This window comes from Hyperolius riggenbachi, chromosome 2 (genome assembly GCF_040937935.1).
Source record: "Hyperolius riggenbachi isolate aHypRig1 chromosome 2, aHypRig1.pri, whole genome shotgun sequence".
NCBI classification, from domain to species: domain Eukaryota; kingdom Metazoa; phylum Chordata; class Amphibia; order Anura; family Hyperoliidae; genus Hyperolius; species Hyperolius riggenbachi.
The window spans coordinates 34,318,218-34,343,009 of record NC_090647.1 but is presented as its reverse complement, the minus strand read 5'-3'; the positions used below and the strand labels follow the sequence as shown (position 1 = coordinate 34,343,009).

General features: G+C 44.7%; 1 protein-coding gene across 1 annotated transcript in view; it reads left to right on the top strand.

The window, feature by feature from the left end:
- Window positions 1-24,792, top strand: part of P4HA3 (prolyl 4-hydroxylase subunit alpha 3) — a 134,979-nt gene that overhangs the window by 84,956 nt on the left and 25,231 nt on the right. Inside the window, exons 5-9 of the mRNA XM_068264688.1 lie at window positions 4,220-4,271; window positions 7,526-7,692; window positions 9,973-10,149; window positions 17,699-17,763; window positions 22,492-22,651. Of these exons, the coding sequence (XP_068120789.1) occupies window positions 4,220-4,271; window positions 7,526-7,692; window positions 9,973-10,149; window positions 17,699-17,763; window positions 22,492-22,651 (621 nt within the window). The remainder of the gene's footprint in view (window positions 1-4,219; window positions 4,272-7,525; window positions 7,693-9,972; window positions 10,150-17,698; window positions 17,764-22,491; window positions 22,652-24,792) is intronic.

The following is a 24,792-nucleotide window of genomic DNA, read 5'->3' as shown; positions in this document are numbered from 1 at the left end:
AGGGGTGGGAACATTGTGGGGCCCCATGAAAGCTTTGTTGAGGGGCCCCTTGACACACACAGTATATACTGGTCATAAGCAGGGATTGTACAGTCCTGAATACATTTCACTCTCTGCTCTGGACGGAGACTCGCTTTTCACAGCTCAGTTCTTTTTCTCGGGTTACAAGAAGAAAAAGCAAAAGTCATCATTCAATACATCAGGAATGTCCCGAGAGTATCTTCCAATCTCTCACACCTCTCATATTAAACTGCGGAGCTTTCCGCTTCCTGACAGCTTAATAGCGGCTGAGGAATAAGAACTGGACGGGGGCTGGTGGTGAGTTACAGTATCAGCGGGAGAGAAGGAGGAGGGGCCACATGGGGGCTTCTGGTAGAGTAATCAGATGGACTGAGGATTTCTGGGGAAAATCCAGTCAGACTTCAGTCAAACATCTGATCTGCATCCTTATTCAGGGTCTATAGCTAATATAATATAGTGATAATAGCGGCCGATCGACCAAGAGGCAGATCTCTCTCTGACCGAACCTGATCGTAGAGAGATCTGTTGGCCGCCATAAACCGCAGGTCAATTTCCGATACTTTACCTGCAGACTTACGCGCTGATTGTCCTCGTACTTCTGCATTCGTCGCACATGCTATATCCTCGAAGTCACATGGGGCCGAATGCGTAAATAGGTCACAGACACGGCAGCTGACCCCGGACAGGTAAAGTATCAATGCATGGGCACTGGGGGGGGGGACATAAAACATGGGTGGAGGCAGCGGCCAGGGGTTTCCATAACATCGTTGTTAGATTATCACACGCCGGTACTGTTACACCCCCCAATCGAGCATGTCAGCCCGAGATCTTTTAGCATGTCCAGTCAATACATGTGATCAATTTCGACTCAAAATTGGACGAATTGTTGATCGTGCATTCTCTTGGTAATACTGATTTTAACCACTTCAGCACCACAGGGTTTTTTGCTTAAAAACCAGAGCAATTTTCACATTTCAGCGCTCCTCCCATTCATTCACCAATAACTTTATTGCTACTCATCAGATGTAAATGATCTATATCTTGTTTTTTTTGCCACAAATTATGCTTTGTGAGGGTGATATTTGCTTTTAGTAATTATGTTATTATCTGTGCATTTTAAAGGGAAAAAAGAGAAAAAAAAAGAAAAAATACACTATTTCTCCATTTCCATGCACTATATTTTTCAAATAAACAATGTTACCATAGGTAAAACCCACACATTGTATTTGCTAATTTGTCCTGGTTATCTCAACATTTAAATAATGTTCCTAGTACAATGTATGGCGATAATATATTAGTTTCTGGTTTGTGTTTTTTGTTTTCTCATTGTACTCTATCAGTAATTAAAAGCCCTTATCTTCATGATTAACAGTAATACACTCTCATGACATCCCTTTTTTTAAAGCTAAGTCCCTAGGGTAACTATGTATTCTCTTTTCAATGCTGTCACTTTTGGGTTTTTTTACAAGTATTTATTTAGGAGTATAGAGTACATGAAAATATCAGTTTTATTGCTTTTCATTCAGTTTTCTGGTAAAAAAAAAATCACATGACTTAGCCCTCAGTAGTCAAACAACACAAAATCTATTCTCTCACTTGTCACGGTTAAAATTATACCCTATATACATAATCAGATAGCTTATTGGGCATACAGCACACTGTTTACCACAAGTACGCCTATCTACTCCCCTGAGCCCCAGGTAAAGTTCTGTGGGGAGTAGATAAGTGTAGCAAGGGAGGTAAAGTGGTTAATCAAGTTCAAAAATTATTATCGAATCTGATGGTCGATCAGCTGCCAAATTGACAGATGTATGACCACCTTAAGAGTATTAGAGACAGAGGCTCAGCAGGACAGCCAGGCAATCTGTATTGTTTAAAAGGAAATGAATATGTCAGCCTCCATATATCTCTCACTTCAGGTGTCCTTATAAGCCTGTCTGGAAAGGTGCACGGCGTCACAGTCTATTTTTGAACCCCTCAGGTCCAAGGGTAATAATTACAATTTACTTGTCTCGATTGCTTTCAGAGTTTACCTTGTACAATTGGGCTTTAAAACGCAGCATCGGCCACTGTGCATTTGTGGAAAAGTGTGCGTGTGTGTGCGTGTGTGTGTGTGCGTGCACGTGCGTGCGTGCGTGCGTGCGTGCGTGCGTGTGTGTGTGTGTGTGTGTGTGTGTGTGTGTGTTTTGTCACACGACCATATTCACTCTAAGAACTTTTTCTGTTAATTTATAAAAGGCCAGTTTTCCCTTATCAATGACAATGCATAAACATTGATGCTCTAGCTAGCACTTTGCAGAATATTTGGCCCACTCTAGACTACCAGAGAAGCTATGAGGTAGGTGAAGCCCTATATCACCACGGAAGCCATATGTGGGAGGGAGGAGCACTAGAAACCATGGAACTGTGGGAATGCTGTAGATGTGATATACTTGGACTTTGCAAAGGCCTTCGACACTGTTCCCCACAAAAGTCTGGTGCAAAAGTTGAGGATGCAAGGACTGGGGAAGAGTCTGTGTTCATGGATAGGGAACTGGCTAATGGACAGAAAACAAAGAGTTGTGGTCAATGGATCGTACTCAAAATGGGTGACTGTTAGCAGTGGGGTCCCACAGGGGTCTGTTCTGGGTCCAGTGCTCTTCAATTTATTTATTAATGACCTAGTAGATGCAGTAGTGAGCAATGTTGCTATTTTTGCAGATGATACAAAATTGTGCAGAATCATCAACTCTCAGGAAGATAGTGTCATATTGCAACAGGATCTGGATAGGATGGCTATATGGGCACATACATGGCAGATGAAATTCAATGTTGACAAATGTAAGGTCATGCATTTTGGACGTACTAATGGTCTAGCACCATACAAAATAAATGGGATACAGTTGGGGACATCAAACTTGGAGAAGGACTTAGGAGTACTCATTGACAACAAGTTAAATAATCGTACTCAATGCCAAGCAGCTGCAGATAAAGCTAACAAAATTTTGGGATGCATTAAAAGGGAAATAAAAACTCGAGATGCTAGCATAATATTGCCCCTGTTTAACTCTCTAGTAAGGCCACATCTGGAATATGGAATTCAGTTCTGGGCACCACATTACAAAAAAGATATTGCAGTTTTAGAGCAGGTGCAGAGACGAGCAACAAAATTGATGCGTGGGATGGAAGGTCTCACTTATCGAGAAAGGTTAGATAAACTGGGTTTATTTAGTCTAGAGAAAAGACGCCTTAGAGGGGATCTAATTAACATGTATAAATACATCAGAGGGCAATATAATACCTTGGCGGATGAGCTTTTTGTCCCTAGGCCTTCTCAAAGGACTAGAGGACATGATCTGCGCATGGAGGAAAAACGTTTTAACCATTTATTTAGGAAAGGGTTCTTTACAGTAAGAGTGATTAAGATGTGGAATGCATTGCCACAGGAAGTCGTTATGGCAAACTCTATACCTGCATTTAAAGGGGGCTTAGATGCTTTCCTTGCGTTGAAAGACATCCATGGCTACAATTACTAGGTAATGCCTAATGATGTTGATCCAGGGATTTTATCTGATTGCCATCTGGAGTCGGGAAGGAATTTTTCCCTTTAGGGGCTAATTGGACCATGCCTTGTAAGGGTTTTTTCGCCTTCCTCTGGATCAACAGGGATATGTGAGGGAGCAGGCTGGTGTTGTACTTTATACTGGTTGAACTCGATGGACGTATGTCTTTTTTCAACCAAAATAACTATGTAACTATGTAACCATTAGACACCAGGGAACTGTATAGGAGAGGGGGGACCATTAGACACCAGGGAACTGTATAGGAGAGGGAGGGGGCCACTAGACACCAGGAAACTGTATAGGAGAGAGAAGAAGCATTAAACACCAGAGAACTGTATAGGGAGTAGGGAGCCACTAGACACCAGGGAACTGTATAGGGGAGTGAGGACCACAAGACACCAGGGAACTGTATAGGGGAGGGAGGAGGGCACCTAGAGGCCAGAAAACTGGAACACCAGGAAGGGAGGTGAGGACCACTAGACATTGAGGTTGGCTCACGACATGGTCCCAGTGTTCAATTTTGCCCCGCTTTGTATTAGAATTTGACTCCTCTGCTCTAGCAGTTCAGGACAGGTTTATTTATCCGTGTGTGGGCAATGCATTTCTCTCATCACTCCTGAGCTCATGTTCTTCATATCTATGTATTTATTTTCTAGGCAGGGAATATATCTCAGGCCCTGGATCGCTCCAGAGAGTGTCTGCTTTACGGTAAGTAACCAAGAGAAACATTACTTCAGCCTCTACTATTGCCGTACTGCGTGGACCGACAACTCATGAGATAGCTGGGAATACTCTGAATTTAAAGGATACCCGAGGTGACATGTGACATGATGAGATAGACATGGGTATATACAGTGCCTACCACACAAATAACTGTGTTGTGTTCTTTTTTTTTTCTTACTCTGCCTGAAAGAGTTAAATATTAGTTATGTAAGTGGCTGACTCAGTCCTGACTCGGACAGGAAGTGACTACAGTGCGGCCCTCACTGATAAGAAATTCCAACTATAAGGGCTCGTTTCCACTATCGCGAATTCCCATGCGCATTCCGAATGCGAATTCCCATGGGCAATACAAGTGGATGGGACTGTTTCCAGTAACATGCTCCCAGTCCAGCAGGAAGCACATCACCGGGCGAAGGGCATGCGCGGACAAAGCCGGGACAAGGTCTTCCAGCACCCAAGGCTGAGACACCAAAGTGCGCCCCTTCATCCCTGCCACCCCAGCCATCACACACTAATTGCTATTAGACTAATAGGTGCCCCAAGGCCCCCAACACCTTAATCTCTAGTTATCTGGCTTGCAGTCACTGTCATGTGTCCCCTTTTCTTATTTCTTTCTGCTTCAAACACAATTGGGAATGACAGCTGAATGAATTGTGCTCCCCCTCCTACACTGCGCCCTGAGGCTGGAGCCTCTCCAGCCTATTCCTCGGCCCGGCCCTGTGCGCGGAGCGTGCAACGGCACTCTGCAGGAGGGTCATATGACTCTTTTTTTGCCGTTGCGATACGAGGGGGTGAAGAATCACACCGCAACGCTCTGGCCAGGTATAAAACCGATCTCAATCTGCATCCCTCCTGTGGGGCTGTTCAAAACAAAGTTGCCCAGATGTGGATAATAAATGTAAAAAAAAAAATCCATTAAGATATCAATACAGTGTAACACATTTTATTAAGGAGAAACGCAGAAAACAAATAAAGATATAATAATATTATCCGATTTTACAGCAATTCGATAAATATGATCGGATCTGCCGAAAAAAATCAAATGCTTTTTTTCATTCAAAAATTAAAAATGTGATCGGACTTCCCGTTTTTTTCTATTTTTATCGATCCGGAATGCTGGAATTTTTTTTCAATCTTTCTTAAGATTGTATGGTGTGTATTAGATTGCCAATGTATTAATGTACACACCCTAGCAATTTTCCCAGAGTTTCCGAACATTTTTATCATAATTGGGGAAAAATTGAACATAGGTGTGTGGTACATTGGTCATATTTTTGAAATGTTATAATCAGTCAGAAAAATTGATTGCAATTCTTGAATTGAACAGATATTTAAAACATTGTATGGTGTGTGGCCACCTTTAGACTGATAAAAATCAGTGCGCTGGCTGATATGCAATAAATCGATCATTGTTAATCTTCATGTTAATGTCCCTAGGATAGTGCATAGTAAAGTGTATCGTGATAATAAAGCAGTGAATATTCATAAATTGCTCAGTAGTCCATAACATATATCAAAACATCCAAGTTGAAAATATTGGTAGTGGCAACATTATTAGTTAAACTGCAGCATAGTAAAGCAACCACAAGATGTCACTGTCTGTAAAATGTGATGATGATCTCTATGGCATTGTTATTTCCTGTGTTCCTCTCTGGTCTAAATAAGCTGCGTTATTTGATGGTTGTGTATGATTTATCCCTGCATAGTTCTAACTTGTTATACTGGGTGCCTATCTGCGTATACAGAGCACTCTGCTCCATCCGAAAAAAACCTGAGCCAAAAACTTACATGCATGCACTAGTGCCAATAAAAAAACAATCTGTACATAAAGTGCAACCAATGAAGGATCATGGTTCGGCTGCAATGAAATCAGAGTTATAGGAATTTATATCCTAATGGATTTTTTTTACATTAATTATCCACATCTGGGCAAATTTGTTTTTGAATAACCAGAAATGATTTAGATTCTTTAGCTGATTTATTTCGGCCCCTGATGCTCGGAGCACCCAGGATGACTTTAAAGTGACCTGAACTCTTGCACAGGACAGAAGGAAAACAGAGAAATGCACCCTGTATGTGTTTATAGAGATACGCCTCTCTAATACCCCCTTATCTGTGACTAATCACAACTGTAATTTGATATCTCAGCTGTATCAGCTGGCTGCCTTGGCAGAGGAGCTAATTTGTGTACACAGGATGTCAACCCTATAGGCTCATACACACATCAGACCATAGTCTTTTGAAAATGAAAGATCACAGACCAATCTTACCACCCTTCATGTAGTATAAGAGCCATACTCTACACAGTCTTTTCTATGGAGCTGAACTCCCCATCAGACAGACATCTTTGCAAGATGCTGCACACACAGATGCTGTACAGACACAAAAGATCAGTATCTGCAAAAGATCTGCTCCTGCCAAAAATCCAGTCCTGCAAATTGCAATGATAGTCTATGAGATCTGCAGATCATCATACACACATGATTTACCTGGCATTCATCTGCAGATCAGATCCACCAGGATGGATTTTCAGATCTGCGGATGATTGCTTGATCTGCAGATGAATGTCAGGTAAATCATGTGTGTATGATGATCTGCAGATCTCATAGACTATCATTGCAATTTGCAGGAATGGATTTTTGGCAGGAACAGATCTTTTGCAGATACTGATCTTTTGTGTCTGTACAGCATCTGTGTGTGCAGCTTCCTGCAAAGATTTCTGTCTGATGGGGAGTTCAGCTCCATAGAAAAGACTGTGTAGAGTATGGCTCTTATACTACATGAAGGGTGGTAAGATTGGTCTGTGATCTTTCATTTTCAAAAGACTATGGTCTGATGTGTGTATGTGGCCTAAGTCTGCTTCCATGAAAGTAGGAAGTAGACACAATGCAGATTTATTGCAGAATTTGTATCAGCTGTAACAAAGAAATGTTTTTCCTTAAAGGGTATTATGCTGTTGCTTATCTTTCAGAGCAGAGGGGATGTTCTGAGTTCACGTCCACCTTAACCTGTTCCCTATATTATGTTGTATGCCTATGTAATGCAAAGTGTATGCAGTTTGGAGGGGCATTTGATTTGCCAGAGTTCAAGTTGCACGCAGTCTGCATTGAATTGAATTTCCATACAAACCGGAATGATCAGCATGTCTCTAGTCTTGATGAATCAGACGTTTTGATTCTTAGCTTGAAATGTAATTGTGCACAATATATCTCATATCTTTCCTAATTTACTCTTCATAGATCCAGACAACAGACGGCTGGCCCGTAACGTGGCAAAGTATGAGAAGATCCTGGACGACACTCCGGAGGCAGGAGAAGCTGAGGATCAGCACCTGCAGAGACCCAACGTCACCCACCTGAGGACCCGAGACCTGTACGAGGGTCTCTGCCAGACGCTGGGCTTGCAGGTCACACAGAGAGCAATTGGGGGAAGGGGGTTGAGGGTGAGGTTACTCGATCTGCGGCATTGACATCCGTTCGATCTAATAACTATACCATACCTCCCAACTTTTTAAAATGAGAAAGAGGGACACTTAAGCCACGCCCTGCCACGCCCCTGACCACACCCCGGCACACCCCTAGCCACACATACCATAAAGATTTCATAAGAAAAACATGTTGTGTTATAATTCTAACCACACTGGTCCTTTCTATCCTGGCTCATTTTCCTTCATAGTAACATTTTACAAATAGTAATCTATCAATTTAAAGGATGGAAATAAAGTTTAGAATCAAACAAACACATTTTTTACTAGAGAAATATATATATTTACATAGAAAAAGGGACAAAGTCCTGAAAGAGGGACAAATGAGGAAGAAAGAGGCTCCCAAAGAGGGACTGTCCCTCCGAAAGAGGGACAGTTGGGAGCTATGACTATACTGCCACAACATAGCTGCCCAATCAATCATTTTGATTGATTTCCAGCCAAATCGATTAAAATGATCGATCCAGTAAGCTGGACAGATCTCACTCAACTGGGCTTGGCCAATGAGGGCATTTGATATTCTGACGATCGATAGACCGAAGGGCCCATGGCCGATCTCCCCCTATGTAATGCCCCCCCCCCCCCCCTCCTTCCCCCCCGGGCCCATGATGAGCATGGAAGCAGCTCTTCTATCCGCCGCGCCTCCTCTCGTGTCTTCTCTCCATCACCAGGGGCGTCTGTACCCCATGACCCAGTCTCATATTCTGACGCCAGGTACATCGGACCAGGTCATGGGGTACAGTCAGCCCAGCAAGCTTACGAAAGAAGTCAATGCTAAGTGCAGTAACCCATCACAGGTAATCAGACTTCACCTTAAAGGAATACTGTAGGGGGGGTCGGGGGAAAATGAGTTGGACTTACCCAGGTCTTCTAATGGTCCCCCACAGACATCCTGTGCCCGCGCAGCCACTCACCGATGCTCCGGCCCCGCCTCCGGTTCACTTCTTGAATTTCAGACTTTAAAGGGAAGGTTCAGGGAGGGTGGGGAAAAAATAAAAATCAATTTCCACTTACCTGGGGCTTCCTCCAGCCCGTGGCAGGCAGGAGGTGCCCTCGCCGCCGCTCCGCAGGCTCCCGGTGGTCTCCGGTGGCCGACCCGACCTGGCCAGGCCAGCTGCCAGGTCGGGCTCTTCTGCGCTCCAAGTCCTTGTACTTCTGCGTCCCACGCCGGCGCTCTGACGTCATCGGACGTCCGCCGGGCTGTACTGCGCATGCGCAGTAGTTCTGCGCATGCGCAGTAGAGCCCGGAGGACGTCCGATGACGTCAGAGCGCCGGCGTGGGACGCAGAAGTACAAGGACTTGGAGCGCAGAAGAGCCCGACCTGGCAGCCGGCCTGGCCAGGTCGAGTCGGCCACCGGAGACCACCGGGAGCCTGCGGAGCGGCGGCGAGGGCACCTCCTGCCTGCCACGGGCTGGAGGAAGCCCCAGGTAAGTGGAAATTGATTTTTATTTTTTCCCCACCCTCCCTGAACCTTCCCTTTAAAGTCTGAAAACCACTGCGCCCGCGTTGCTGTGTCCTCGCTCCCGCAGCCCAGTACAGTCTGGGCCTGCACAGTATGCTCCTGGTGACATCAGCGGGAGCAAGGGCTCGGCAACGCAGGCAAAGTGGTTTTTAGACTTTAAAGTCAGAAATTCCAGAAGTGAACTGGAGGCGGGGCCGGAGCATCGGTGAGTGGCTGCGCGGGCACAGGATGTCTGCGGGGGGCGGAGCATCGGTGAGTGGCTGCGCGGGCACAGGATGTCTGCGGGGGACCATTAGAAGCTCCGGGTAAGTTCAACTCATTTTCTCCCGACCCCCCTACAGAATTCCTTTAAAGGGCAACTGAAGTGAGAGGGAGATGGAGGCTGCCATATTTATTTCCTTTTAAGAAATACCAGTTGCCTGGCTATGTTGCTGATGTTCTGCCTCTAATACTTTTAGCCATAAAACCTGAACAAGCATGCAGCAGATCAGGCGTTTCTGACATTATTGTCAGAACTGACAAGATTAGCTACATGCTTGTTTCTGCTGTGTGATTCAGACACTACTGCAGCCAAATAGATCAGCAGGACTGCCAGGCAACTGGTATAGTTTAAAAGGAAATAAATATGGCAGTCTCCATATCCCTCTCAGTTCCGGTGTCCATTAAACTTCTCCACGCTGGGGCTACTACAGTTTGCCAACGTCCTGTGTGATTCCATGGGTTCTTTTCCCCTTTTAGCCATGGCTGTATGAAGATCCCAGCATGCACTGCTCCCTGGAGACCAACAACAGCCCCCACCTCCTCCTGCAGCCCTTGAAGAAAGAGGTGCTAAGTCTGTTCCCTTATGTGGTTCTCTACCATGACTTTGTCAGCAGCTACGAGGCACAGAGGATCAAGGACATCGCCAGTCCATGGGTGAGTGCTACTGACCCCAGCCAAAATCTTTAAAGTGTAAGGGCTCGTTCACACTGGACGTGCTTTTGGTATTTTTTAAGTGCCTGCGATTTTTCAAAATCGCCCTAGAAGCGCTTACACCATGCTATCCTATGCGCTAGTTCAGATAGGGGTGATCCGTCCGCTCTCCGCTCCGGGAAGCGCTGCATTGACCATTTTCAGGCTGATTTTACTTCAATGGGCTCTATTCACAATCATTTTCCGCATGTGGGAATGCACTTGCGGTAAATTCCTGACTGAAAAAAAGACCATCTTCACATTCACAAATTTTTACACGATTATTTACCGCATGCGTAAAATTGTACGCATTGTTTAACCGCATGTGTAAAAATGTGGTAAAAGTCCGCAAAAGTCGGTAGTTCCCGCAAAAAAAATCAAAATTCACAAAAAAAGGGGCGCCTTATTTCTGACTTAACTACCGATTTTTTTATCACCTACTAGTACTTGGTGATCTATTTCGCTTCCCATTGACTTACATGGAGTCTGGAGCCTTGAGTGCTGTGTTTGCTGGACTTTATTTTAATTTTTTGGACAAGTTTTTTTATGCCACTTTTTTTACACATGGTTTACTATGTAATTAAGCATGTTTCCCAATTTTTTTACGCATTGTTCCCGCGTGCGGGAAACATGCGGAACATTTTTAGTGAATGTGGAAAAAATGCGGAAATTATCACTGACGGTAATATAGCGGTAAAAAAACTGTTACCGCATGTGTGATTGTGATTAGAGCCCATTGGAAGGTATGGGAAAAAAACGCAAAACGCTCACAAAATGGTTTTGTGCAGCGATTGCGTTTGCGTTTTTAATAATAAATACATTGTATTTATTCTTTTCGGGATCTAAAAGTTCACTTCCTGACTGACGTCAAGAAGTGGAAAAACGTAATCGCTCTGCAAAAGCGCTTACAAAAACGCTTACTAAAAACGCCCGACGAACAGAAGTCACTGGGAAGGGAAAAAAAATTGCTTCAAAAAACGTCCAACGCGAACGTCAACGCGATCGAAACGCAATGTGAACGAGGCCTAAGAGTAGATTCTAAAGGCTCATACACACATCAGACTATAGTCTTTGGAAAATGAAAGATCACAGACCAATCTTCCCACCCTTCATGTAGTATGAGAGGCGTACGTTAAAAAAGGGCGCCGGGAAAAAAGGGCGCAGGGTTTTAAAAGATAATCATGAATAACGTTTAAAAAAAATTGTTATATTTCGTTTAAAAATAATGTTTTATAAAGTTATAAATCATTAAATAATGTGTATAAAATCGGCAATTTTAAAAACGTTAATCTTCCCTGTTTAAAAATTGAAATTTATAATAACGTTTTATAAAACATTAATAAGAATTTTACTAAAGCTATACCTAACCCTACTCTCACACAGAACCCTCCCTGTACCTATCCCTAACCCCTAGACCCCCCTGTTGGTGCCTAACCCTAAGACCCCCCTGTTGGTGCCTAACCCTAAGATCCCCCTGGTGGTGCCTAAACCTAAGACCCCCCTGTTGGTGCCTAACCCTAAGACCCCCCTGTTGGTGCCTAACCCTAAGACCCCCCTGGTGGTGCCTAACCCTAAGACCCCCCTGTTGGTGCCTAACCCTAAGACCCCCTGTTGGTGCCTAACCCTAAGACCCCCCTGTTGGTGCCTAACCCTAAGACCCCCCTGTTGGTGCCTAAACCTAAGACCCCCCTGGTGGTGCCTAAACCTAAGACCCCCCCTGTGATAAGCATTAATAACGTTTTAAAAAAATATGGTGCGGTTTTTCGTTTAAAAATGAAAAAAAAAAAAAAAATATTGTACGGTTTTTCGTTTAAAAGTAATGTTTTAAAAAATATTGTACTGTTTTTCGTTTAAAAATAATGTTTTAAAAATTATAAATCATTAAATAATGTGTAATCATGAGAAACAGTTATAAAACATGAAAAGTCTCCGGGCGCCGCTTTTAAAACGTTATTTTTCTCCGGCGCCCTTTTTTCCTGTTGGGCGCCGATTTAAACGATATTTATTATGGGAGTGAATGGCGGCGCCCTTTTTGTCCACCTGCCTCATGCGCCCAAATTTCCTGCTTCCGCATTAGAGCCATACTCTACACAGTCTATTCTATGGAGCTGAACTCCACATCAGATAAAAATCTTTGCAAGATGCTGCACACACAGATGCTGTACAGACACAAAAGATCAGTATCTGCAAAAGATCTGTTCCTGCCAAAGATCCGTTCCTGCAAATTGCATTCATAGTTTATGAGATCTGCACATCATCATACACACCTTGTTTAACAGACATTCATCTGCATATCTGACAATCATCTGCAGATCTGAAAATCCATCCTGGTGGATCTGATCTGCAGATGAATGTCTGTTAAACAAGGTGTGTATGAGGATCTGCAGATATCATAGACTATGAATGCATTTTGCAGGGACGGATCTTTGGCAGGAACGGATCTTTTGCAGATACTGATCTTTTATGTCTGTACAGCATCTGTGTGTGCAGCATCTTGCAAAGATTTTTTTCTGATGGGGAGTTTAGCTCCATAGAGTAGACTGTGTAGGTATGGCTCTCATACTACATGGAAGGGGGTAAAATTGGTCTCTGATCTTTCATTTTCCAAAGACTGTGGTCTGGTGTGTATGAGCCTCTAAACTTCTGTCTGCCTCCCTAACTGCATTAACATACACAGTAACCATGCAGCTCGGGTGACCCAGATCCTTGTGGGGTTAATGTGGCTCTGTAAAATTTAAAGCTATAGATTTGCTAGATACCAGCGGCTCTGGCTGTAAGCCTGGCTTCAGGGACATAAAGAGATTATTTGCATATTCAGTAGTGGTGCATTGTGGGTAGTGATGGGCGAACACCTGGATGTTCGGGTTCGGGAAAGTTCGCCGAACATGGCCGAGATGTTCGGCATGTTCGGGCCGAACCCCGAACTTCCCGAACATCCCTATTTTGGGGGCCCTATGGGGTCGCAGGCATAAGGGGGGAGCATGCCCCGATCGCGGGGGGGGTCGGAAATTCCCCCCACCCCCTCCGCTAGCGCTCCCCCCTCTGCCCGCTTCCCCATTCAAAAGTTTCAAGAAGTACCTGTATAGCGGATGGCCTGGCAGTGGGCAGCACTGTGGAGTGAGGAGGAGGAGGAGTCCGGAGAGTGACGAGTTGAGGGAGGCCGGGCAGCGGGCGTGAGGTCAGAGAAAGGGCGGAACTTCCGCCCTTTCTCTGACCTCACGCCCGCTGCCCGGCCTCCCTCAACTCGTCACTCTCCGGACTCCTCCTCCTCCTCACTCCACAGTGCCGCCCACTGCCAGGCCATCCGCTATACAGGTACTTCTTGAAACTTTTGAATGGGGAAGCGGGCAGAGGGGGGAGCGCTAGCGGAGGGGGTGGGGGGAATTTCCGACCCCCCCCGCGATCGGGGCATGCTCCCCCCTTATGCCTGCGACCCCATAGGGGGGCCGTATTGCGGCCTGTTCGGCCGAACAGGGCCCTGTTCGCCCGAACAGGGGCCCTGTTCGGCCCTGTTCGGGGGCATACAGAAGTTCGGGGCGAACCCGAACTTAAAAGGCCGAACACCATGAGGTGTTCGGCCGAACTCGAACATCACCCGAACAGGGTGATGTTCTGCAGAACCCGAACAGTGGCGAACACTGTTCGCCCAACACTAATTGTGGGTAACCACAGATGTTCACTTAAAGCCAGGGCCGGTTCTTGTAACAATGGGGCCCCTGGGAAAAGTGAACCCAGGGGCCCCCCTGACAGACGCCACCCTTCCTTCCGACCATAAAGCAGCATTAGGGCCCCTTTGTTGCAGCCATATATCCCCACAGGGCCACTGAAGTGGCTGCGCCCCCTCCCTCCTCACCCCAACTTAACTGTGATCCTCAGGGCCCCAAAATGTCTTCGAAAGAGTAGCAACTCACCTGCCCCAGCGGGCACGCTCCTCTCTCTGTCACCCACGCCCGCTAGGACAGGTGAAATGCTACTCTGCCAAAGATGTGTCAGGGGAGCACTGTTAAGTTGGTTGGGAAACACCTTGGGGGCCCCTACAGGCTCTGGGGCCCTGCGGTAATTTCCCCCTTTGCCTCTATGGTGGCGCCGGCCCTGCTTGAAGCTGAATTATCACAAAGTTCTTCTGTTTTAAGAAGGCAAACATCACTTAAAGCATTGCATGAAGATACCATAGTATACCTGAAGTTCAAAAGTCTCATCTAAACTCTTTTTTTAGGTGCCCCAAATGCCCAGTTGCACATAGTTACATAGTTATTTTGGTTGAAAAAAGACATACGTCCATCGAAATCAACCAGTACAAAGTACAACACCAGCCTGCTCCCTCACATATCCCTGGTGATCCAGAGGAAGGCGAAAAAACCTTACAAGGCACGGTCCAATTAGCCCCAAAAGGGAAAAATTCCTTCCCGACTCCAGATGGCAATCAGATAAAATCCCTGGATCAACATCATTCTGCCTTACCTAGTAATTGTAGCCATGGATGTCATTCAACTCAAGGAAAGCATCTAAGCCCCCTTTAAATGCAGGTATAGAGTTTGCCATAACGACTTCCTGTGGCAATGCATTCCACATCTTAATCACTCTTACTGTAAAGAACCCTTTCCTAAATAAATGGCTAAAACGTTTTTCCTCCATGCGCAGATCATGTCCTCTAGTCCTTTGAGAAGGCCTAGGGACAAAAAGCTCATCCGCCAAGCTATTATATTGCCCTCTGATGTATTTATACATGTTAATTAGATCTCCTCTAAGGCGTCTTTTCTCTAGACTAAATAAACCCAGTTTATCTAACCTTTCTTGGTAAGTGAGACCTTCCATCCCACGTATCAATTTTGTTGCTCGTCTCTGCACCTGCTCTAAAACTGCAATATCTTTTTTGTAATGTGGATATTGCAGTTTTAGAGCAGGTGCAGAGACGAGCAACAAAATTGATACGTGGGAAGGTCTCACTTACCAAGAAAGGTTAGATAAACTGGGTTTATTTAGTCTAGAGAAAAGACGCCTTAGAGGAGATCTAATTAACATGTATAAATACATCAGAGGGCAATATAATAGCTTGGCGGATGAGCTTTTTGTCCCTAGGCCTTCTCAAAGGACTAGAGGACATGATCTGCGCATGGAGGAAAAACAATACAAGCAATACAAGCAGAATTCAGAAAACTGCTATGGCCTCAATTCACTAAGCAGTCTACAGATGGTTTCTAGACTACTGATGGTTTGGTCAGTTGCACCAATGGGGAATTCACTATTACCAAATGCTTTAGACCTGTTTTTAGACCTGGTCTAAAACATTTGGTAATTAGGTTGGTGAAGCAGCGAAAAATGATCTAAAGATGCAATTCACCAACATGTAGCTATGACTGACTTCCTTCTCCTTTGATGAGTTCTCTGGATACAATTAGACCCCGGCATAATTAATTCAAACGGTTCTATCCTCACATCTAAAATATCTCACAGAATTACTTTACTGACAGAGATCAGCTGGTCTAATCTCTGTCAGAAAAAGTGGGCGTGGTTACTCCTTGTTTGCCTTTGTGAATTGTGTAATTACTGAATGTTAGACCAGGTCTAAAAACAGGTCTAAAACATTACACCACACCATCAGTAAACTAAAAACCATCTGCAGAGTAGTCTAAACTGCTTAGTGAATTGAGGCCATATGTGGGAGTGTACTGTTTTCTCTCGTCCTCTTCCAACTAGCTTCTGTTACATGGTCTCTGTGCGCTTGAAGTATACCTGCAATGATGCGATTGGTCAGGAGGCCCCCCACCTATCCCAGGTGCAGCTCTAACTGCAGAAACGTGTCGCCAGCTGGAGCACGAAAACGTTTTTATGGAGTTTGAAATCCCATCGTAAATGTCTCAGCTCTCCGTTCCTAGAAGTCGGGAGGCTGAGTCTCGGCCAGCGGTAATGAGGCAGGTTTTTCTGCTGGCTTTTATTGTCTGGTTCCTTTCCTGGCGGATGACTCGTCCAGAGTGGGAGCGGAATACCGTGTGCTGGAGAAAAAACGCCAAGTTCTCAGCACGTCTTCCCAGCTGGCCAAGATCAGTCCGCTCAGCAGCCCCGCTGAAATGTGACATCCTCATAAACACAGAGATCTCACTCAGGCCTAATTCACATTATAGATCGCAAATGCAAGCGCTGAGTACTTTTTAAAGCGATTTTCCAGCCGTTTTTTGATCGATTAGCGATTTTTAAAAATAGCTTTTGTAAGAGATTTTGTTTGGCAATTAGCGCTTTTTTTTTTCCTTTAGATAATCAGGAAGTGAACTCTTTGACCTGGAACTGAATCTCTTTAACCAAGCCGCGCAGGAGGATTTCTCAGGCCCTGCTGGGCCGATTTGCATAATTTTTTTTTTATGCCACACGCAGCTAGCACTTTGCTAGCTGCGTGTGCAAACAGATCGCCGCCGCTACCCGCCGATTCGCCGCTACCCGCCTGCCAGTGCCAGGCAGCGCTGAGTGGTGGATCGGGCCTCTCTTTGACGTCACGACGTCGGTGACGTCATCCCGCCCGTCACCATGGCGACGGGGGAAACCCTAATGGAAATCCCGTTCAGAACGGGATTTCCGGACGGGCTTGATCGCCGGAGGCAATCGAAGAGGCTCGCTACATGATTTAAAAAAATAAAAATAAAAAAAAAATTGCTGCGCTTCCCCCTGGTGGTTTTTAATAGACTGCCAGGAGGGTTAATGTATTTTGTGTTGAAAAGCGCTCACAAAATCGCTTATACAAAGTGCTTTTTAAAGTGCTTAGCGATTTTCCAATACCTTCCAATGAAGCGCAAACGCTCTGACAATGGTGTAGGAGCCGCGTTTGGGATTGGAAAGAAAGCTCATCGCTCATGTGAGAACACTCACATTAAAATACATTGCTCAAGCGCTTTTAAAGCACTTTTTAAAATCGCCAGCACTTAAAAAATCTCAAAGCGCTCCTAGGGCTTGATTCACTAAACCGTGATAACTCAAAATCACACCTTATGAAAAGATATCACACCTTATCAGAGATATCACACATTATCAAAGTTAACACGCCTTATCAGAGTAGCATAGTGAGCGCTACGAACTTATGCCTGCTAATTAGCAATGGCACTCATCCTGCCCTGAGCCCCTGCGGGTTCGTAGCGCTCACTATGCTACTCTGATAAGGCGTGTTAACTTTGATAAGGTGTGATATCTTTGATAAGGTGTGATATATTTTCATAAGGTGTGGGAGGGGGAATGGATGGATGGACGGATCAATCTATGTGCCACTGTATTGTCACTGTGTCCCTTCCCCCGCAGTTGCAGCGGTCAGTTGGGGGATGGATGGGATGGATGTGTCACTAAATAGTCACTGTGTCCCTTCCCCCGCAGTTGCAGCGGTCAGTTGGGGGATGGATGGGATGGATGGATGTGTCACTGTATAGTCACTGTGTCCCTTTCCCTGCAGTTGCAGCGGTCAGTTGGGGAATGGATGGATGGATGGGATGGATGGATGTGTCACTGTATAGTCACTGTGTCCCTTTCCCTGCAGTTGCAGCGGTCAGTGGTGGCCTCTGGAGGGAAGCAGACGGAGGTGGAGTATCGGATTAGTAAAAGGTACAGTAATGCGTTCCATATGGCGCTGGGGGTCTGCTCTGTATTAGGACACATTCTGGCAGCGCTGAACCTTTTTCCAGCCGCGGCCGCTCTCTGGGCTGAGAACACAACACTCCGGGGTCTCCTCATAACCCTAATATAGAAAATGCTGCGAGTGAGAAAGAGAAATCATGACAAAAACATAGAAAAGTAACATATGGCTTCAATATAGCGCACAAGCCCTTAAAGTGACTCTGTAACAAAAATTACAACGTTTTTTCTACCATCCTACAAGTACCTAAACCTATTCTAATCTGTTCTGGCTCACTGCAGCACTTTGTACTATCATGGTCTCTGTAATAAATCAATGTATCTTTCCCCTGTCAGACTTGTCGGCCTGTGTCTGGAAGGCTGCCAACTCTTCCGTGCTGGTCTGTTCCTCTATGCACACTCCAGTGTGTGTTTTATTTACATAAGCCAGCAGCTTCTCTGCTATCTTATCAGTGATAGAAGAGAGCTGGATAAAAATCCTCCTCTGTTAGGCTGTGAAAGTAGCTGGCTGACACATACTGAGGAATTACAAACACAGGCACAGGCAGAGCTGTCTGCAGGAAGCCTGTAATGTTCAGTGCATGAGAGAAGAAGGGGACAGAAGGTAAACACACAAATGATCTTTTGAGATTCAAAAGGAAGGCTGTATACAGCCTGCTTGTGTATGAATGTATTTTCTATGTGTGGACATACTGTACATCAATCTACTTCCTGTTTTGGTGGCCATTTTGTTTGTTTATAAACAAACTTTTTAAAACTGTTTTTGACTACTTTTAATGCGGCGGGGAGCGGCGAAATTGTGACAGAAGGTAATAGGAGATGTCCCCTAACGCACTGGTATGTTTACTTTTGTGCGATTTTAACAATACAGATTCTCTTTAATACGCTGAATGAGGACTTTTCTAAATGGTGAAATAAAAATGGATCTGATTCTAGAGCTCACCCCAGCCAGTATAAGCCACACCCCCCACATTGCACTAGCAGTAAATTAGTACTGAGGTCGAATTCCACTTGGTGGTAATTTTGTAGTGAAATTCACAGTTAGGGCTCAGACACACTACAAGCTCTTTTCTGAGTGCTTTTTAGCCATCAGAGCTTTCTGAGAGCTCCCATTGACTTACATTAAAATCGCGGTAAAATCAATTTTTTAAAAAAGCTCCCAGAAAGCTCTGAGCTAAAAAACGCTCAGAAAAGCGGTTAGGCCTGGAACCCACTAGAGAGCTTTTTTGAGCGTTTAGGGAGCGCTTTAAATCACTAGCGAATTCCCAGAACGCTCTGCCAATGTAAATCAATGTAACAAATTGCACAGTAGCAAATGCGATTAGCAAAATCGCAATCGCAGGACATGCAGTATTTTGGGAACGTTTGAGCTTCAATGTAAAGTATATAAGTGCTGGCAAATCGCTCATGAATCGCTACACATAGCGATTTATGTGCGATTTTAAATTACTGCGAACTGTAAAAAAAATTATAATAAATTAGAAAGGACCAATCAGAATTAAAATCGCTAATCACAAAAAGCTTCCACTTTTTAAAATCGCTACCAAAATCGACGGAAAACGCTCATGAAATCGCTTACTGAACACTAATAAAAACGCTAGCGATTTGTAGTGAGTGCCAGGCCTTATAGTGTATCTGAGTCCTTACCATGCAAAATCATAAGAAATTTCAAACTATTGCAAAATTTATTTCACACATAACCTAATTAAAATGCATCATTTCACATTGACTTGTAATTTCACAAAATATTCACCTATGTAATAAAGGCCAAACACCAGTTTGCTTACCGAACAAATAGATCGACTGAGGATGCCATCTGTGTAGCTCTCCATGCTGCCCTCTCACACCTGGAAAAGCCCAACTCCTATGTTAGGATGCTCTTTGTTGACTACAGCTCAGCATTTAACACCATTGTACCTAGCCAGCTGACCAACAAACTCCATGCACTAGGTCTGGCTCCCTCCTTTTGTACTTGGTTATTGGACTTCCTTACTAATCGCCCTCAAACTGTCAGACTAGGAAAACAGACATCCTCCACCCTTACCCTGAGCACTGGCGTGCCACAGGGCTGTGTATTAAGCCCTCTCCTCTATGCACGTTTCACCCATGACTGCCAGCCTATCCATACCTCAAACGTAATTGTTAAGTTTGCAGATGATACGACTGTCATTGCGCTTATATCAGACAATGAGGAAGCTGCATACAGAGAAGAAGTTAGGAACCTGCAGAGCCGGGACAAGGTCCTCCAGCACCCAAGGCTGAGACACCAAAGTGCGCCCCTCTATCCCTCCCACCCCAGTCGTCACACACAGATTGCTATTAGATTAAGAGGCGCCACAGGGCCCACAACCTCCCCAACACCTTAATATCTAGTTATCTGGCTTGCAGTCACTGCTATGTATCCCCTTTTCTTATTTCTTTCTGCTTCAAACACAATTAGGAATGACAGCTGAATGAATTCTGCGCCCCCTCCTACACTGCGCCCTGAGGCTGGAGCCTCTCCAGCCTATGCCTCGGCCCGGCCCTGGGAACCTGACTGCATGGTGCGACATTAACAACCTGTTAATAAATACAAAGAAGACCAAAGAAATTATTCTGGACTTTAGGACCACTAAAAAGACTACTCACCTACCGCTAATGATCAATGCAGAGGCTGTGGAGAGAGTTTCCAGCTTCAAATTTTTGGGAGTCACCATCGCAGAGAACCTGTCCTGGGCTGACAATGCTTTAGCTCTAACTGGCAAAGCACAACAACGCCTCTCAGAGCCGGGACAAGGTCCTCCAGCACCCAAGGCTGAGACAGCAAAGTGCGCCCCTCCATCCCTGCCTCCCCAGCCGTCACACACTGATTGCTGTTAGACTAAGAGGCGCCACGGGGCCCACAACCTCCCCAACACCTTAATATCTAGTTATCTGGCTTGCAGTCACTGCCATGTATCCCCTTTTATTATTTCTTTCTGCTTCAAACACAATTAGGAATGACAGCTGAATGAATTCTGTGCCCTCTCCTACACTGCGCCCTGAGGCTGGAGCCTCTCCAGCCTATGCCTCGGCCCGGCCCTGACGCCTCTACTTTCTGAGAAAACTAAGGAGCGCTAACCTCCCACAGAAGCTGCTGGTTAATTTCTACAGATGCACTATAGAAAGCATTCTGACCAATTGCATGACGGCCTGGTACAACAGCTGCACGAAGGCTACTAGAGAAGCCCTGCAGCGAGTTGTTAAAACAGCAGAAGCCATTATTGGCACTGAACTACCATCACTGGAACTTTTGTATAATACTCGCAGCTTGAGAAGGGCCAAAAACATTATCAAGGACAACACTCACCCTGGAAATGCCCTGTTTGAGCTCCTTCCATCAGGTAAACGTTTTAGATCGATCCGCACACACACAAACAGACTGAAAGACAGCTTTTTCCTATCCGCCATAAACTCTGAATCCTCTCTGAAATAATTAACACTGTGTACAAATTGTTTAAACATCTGTAATACCTGGTATACTTGTATAATTTCTTCTCTTCCTTGTTACTATTACTATGTTCCCTATATGCACCGTGGGGTTGTCCTGAAAAGTAATTTCGTTGTGTTACACAATGACAATAAAGTGAATTGAATTGAATTCACTTCAATGCATTCGATGAAAATGCATTTTCGCATGCATGCCCATAATCTATGCAAACATATGTTCAAAACACATCAGCGAATTCCGTGAAGATCATTTTGTGTAATTTTGTTAGTTATGCAAAGTCGAGATTACATGCAAAATTGTGAAAATTACGTGAAATGTCATAAAAGTAGAATTCAATTCATTACAATCAACACTATAGCAAGATAATTCATGGAGATCCAAGTAAGAATTGTGTGGCTGGCCAAAATCAACCAAAACCAAAAAAACTCCTTTACTGAAAAGTCTATGCTAAGTACTGTATAATTCATTCATAGGTAAACCAGAGGTTATTTCAGATCTTGGTACTATTCAGTAAGCCAGTACCTATTCAGTAAAAAGTCCTTGGGCAAGACTCCCTTACACAAGTAAATCACATAAAGGCACGGGGAAATAAGGGTGCACAATAACGTTGTTAGTAAAATATTGTTACTACATACTGATATTTTACTATAATAACGTAAAATATTGATATTAAATTGAGATATTTTACTATTGCTAAACCTAACCCTACTCCCACAGAGAACCCTTCACCTCTCCCCCCCCCCCCCCACCCGGCCTAACCCTAAACACCCCCCCATGCCTAGAACTACCCCACCCGCACAAACTACCTACAGTACCTAGTGCCTAAAACTAACCCCCCATCACCACCACACAAACTACCTACTTGAACCCTAAAACTAACCCCCCACTCACACAAAGTACCTAACTAACGCCGCATTGGCTCAGATACTTCCGGTGCACTGCAACGGACGGCAATAAGTGTGAAAGTAGACTTCCATTGCTTTTGTGGCCCCTTGCAGCAAAATAGGGTAACACAACGCAGATTTTCCATGCTAGTGTAAAAGGGCCCTAAAGGAAACCTGTGAGATTTGTGAAGGCCACAGTTAGATACTTACCCTAGGAGTGCTTTGATTTGTGTTGGTGAAGGAGGTGTCAGGTTCACTGATGCATGCTGGGATATATCCTGTCATGTAGCATCATATCTATATGATGGCAGATTGTGTCATTTCTGCACATATGATGTGTTTCAGCGCTTGGCTGAGAGACACGGTGGATCCGGTCATCAGAAGCATGGACGTGCGCATTGCTGCAGCCACCGGGCTGAATGTCCAGCCTCCGTACGCAGAGCACCTCCAAGTGGTGAATTATGGCATTGGAGGGCATTACGAACCGCACTTTGATCACGCTACGGTGAGTACAGTAAATCAGAGGAATATCGTCTCACGTAGATGTCTTATGCCTTTCACAAATGTATATTTCATCGTTTTTTTAAGCTAAAATGTAATCATGCATGTCTAAACATTGCTTACCTTTTCCTTTGCTCTGAGCTGTTGTTGAAACTGAATCAGGTTGATCTGCACATGACCCATGAGCAGACATTTGGCAAAATAAATATTCCATACATTACTTGATTTATGTCGACGATATCCGGTGGATTTGATCATAATGATCGAGCTCAATGCTGTAATGTGGTACCCGATCGTCATTTTGGTTGATTTCTGGCGGAAATTGATCGAAACATGTTGGAAAGATCTCGCTTGAAAGTGCTCAATCTGGTGTGCGACGGTAACGACGCTGGATATGTCTGACAGACCACCAGCCAGTCCTCCCCCCCCCCTTCATATTTAATGTGTATTCCCTGAACCTGTGCTGAGTGTGCAGTGTAGTTTTGGTGGTGTTCTCCTCCTGTGTCTTGCCAGCCGCCATGTTCCTGCCGCATGCACTGGCATCTCGTACATGTGAAGGGTACTGGCAACCCGGTGGGCAGCACGGTGGCGTAGTGATTAGCGCTCTCACCTTGCATCGCTGGGTCCCCGGGTCGAATTCCAGCCAGGTCAACATCTGCAAGGAGTTTGTATGTTCTCCCCATGTCTAGGTAGGTAGGGTATGGGGGGAAGGCAGTTAGGGTTAGGCATCAGTTAGGGTGTCTGTACAGAGGGGATGGTTAGGTGGCAGGAAGAGTGTTTGAGTGTGTGTGTGTGTGTGTGGGGGGGGGGGGGGGGTGGTTAGGGTTAGGAAACTGGAAAGGTATACTTGTATAATTTCTTCTCTTCCTTGTTACTATTACTATGTTCCCTATATGCACCGTGGGGTTGTCCTGAAAAGTAATTTCGTTGTGTTACACAATGACAATAAAGTGAATTGAATTGAATTCACTTCAATGCATTCGATGAAAATGCATTTTCGCATGCATGCCCATAATCTATGCAAACATATGTTCAAAACACATCAGCGAATTCCGTGAAGATCATTTTGTGTAATTTTGTTAGTTATGCAAAGTCGAGATTACATGCAAAATTGTGAAAATTACGTGAAATGTCATAAAAGTAGAATTCAATTCATTACAATCAACACTATAGCAAGATAATTCATGGAGATCCAAGTAAGAATTGTGTGGCTGGCCAAAATCAACCAAAACCAAAAAAACTCCTTTACTGAAAAGTCTATGCTAAGTACTGTATAATTCATTCATAGGTAAACCAGAGGTTATTTCAGATCTTGGTACTATTCAGTAAGCCAGTACCTATTCAGTAAAAAGTCCTTGGGCAAGACTCCCTTACACAAGTAAATCACATAAAGGCACGGGGAAATAAGGGTGCACAATAACGTTGTTAGTAAAATATTGTTACTACATACTGATATTTTACTATAATAACGTAAAATATTGATATTAAATTGAGATATTTTACTATTGCTAAACCTAACCCTACTCCCACAGAGAACCCTTCACCTCTCCCCCCCCCCCCCCACCCGGCCTAACCCTAAACACCCCCCCATGCCTAGAACTACCCCACCCGCACAAACTACCTACAGTACCTAGTGCCTAAAACTAACCCCCCATCACCACCACACAAACTACCTACTTGAACCCTAAAACTAACCCCCCACTCACACAAAGTACCTAACTAACGCCGCATTGGCTCAGATACTTCCGGTGCACTGCAACGGACGGCAATAAGTGTGAAAGTAGACTTCCATTGCTTTTGTGGCCCCTTGCAGCAAAATAGGGTAACACAACGCAGATTTTCCATGCTAGTGTAAAAGGGCCCTGCTGGACGTGCGCATTGCTGCAGCCACCGGGCTGAATGTCCAGCCTCCGTACGCAGAGCACCTCCAAGTGGTGAATTATGGCATTGGAGGGCATTACGAACCGCACTTTGATCACGCTACGGTGAGTACAGTAAATCAGAGGAATATCGTCTCACGTAGATGTCTTATGCCTTTCACAAATGTATATTTCATCGTTTTTTTAAGCTAAAATGTAATCATGCATGTCTAAACATTGCTTACCTTTTCCTTTGCTCTGAGCTGTTGTTGAAACTGAATCAGGT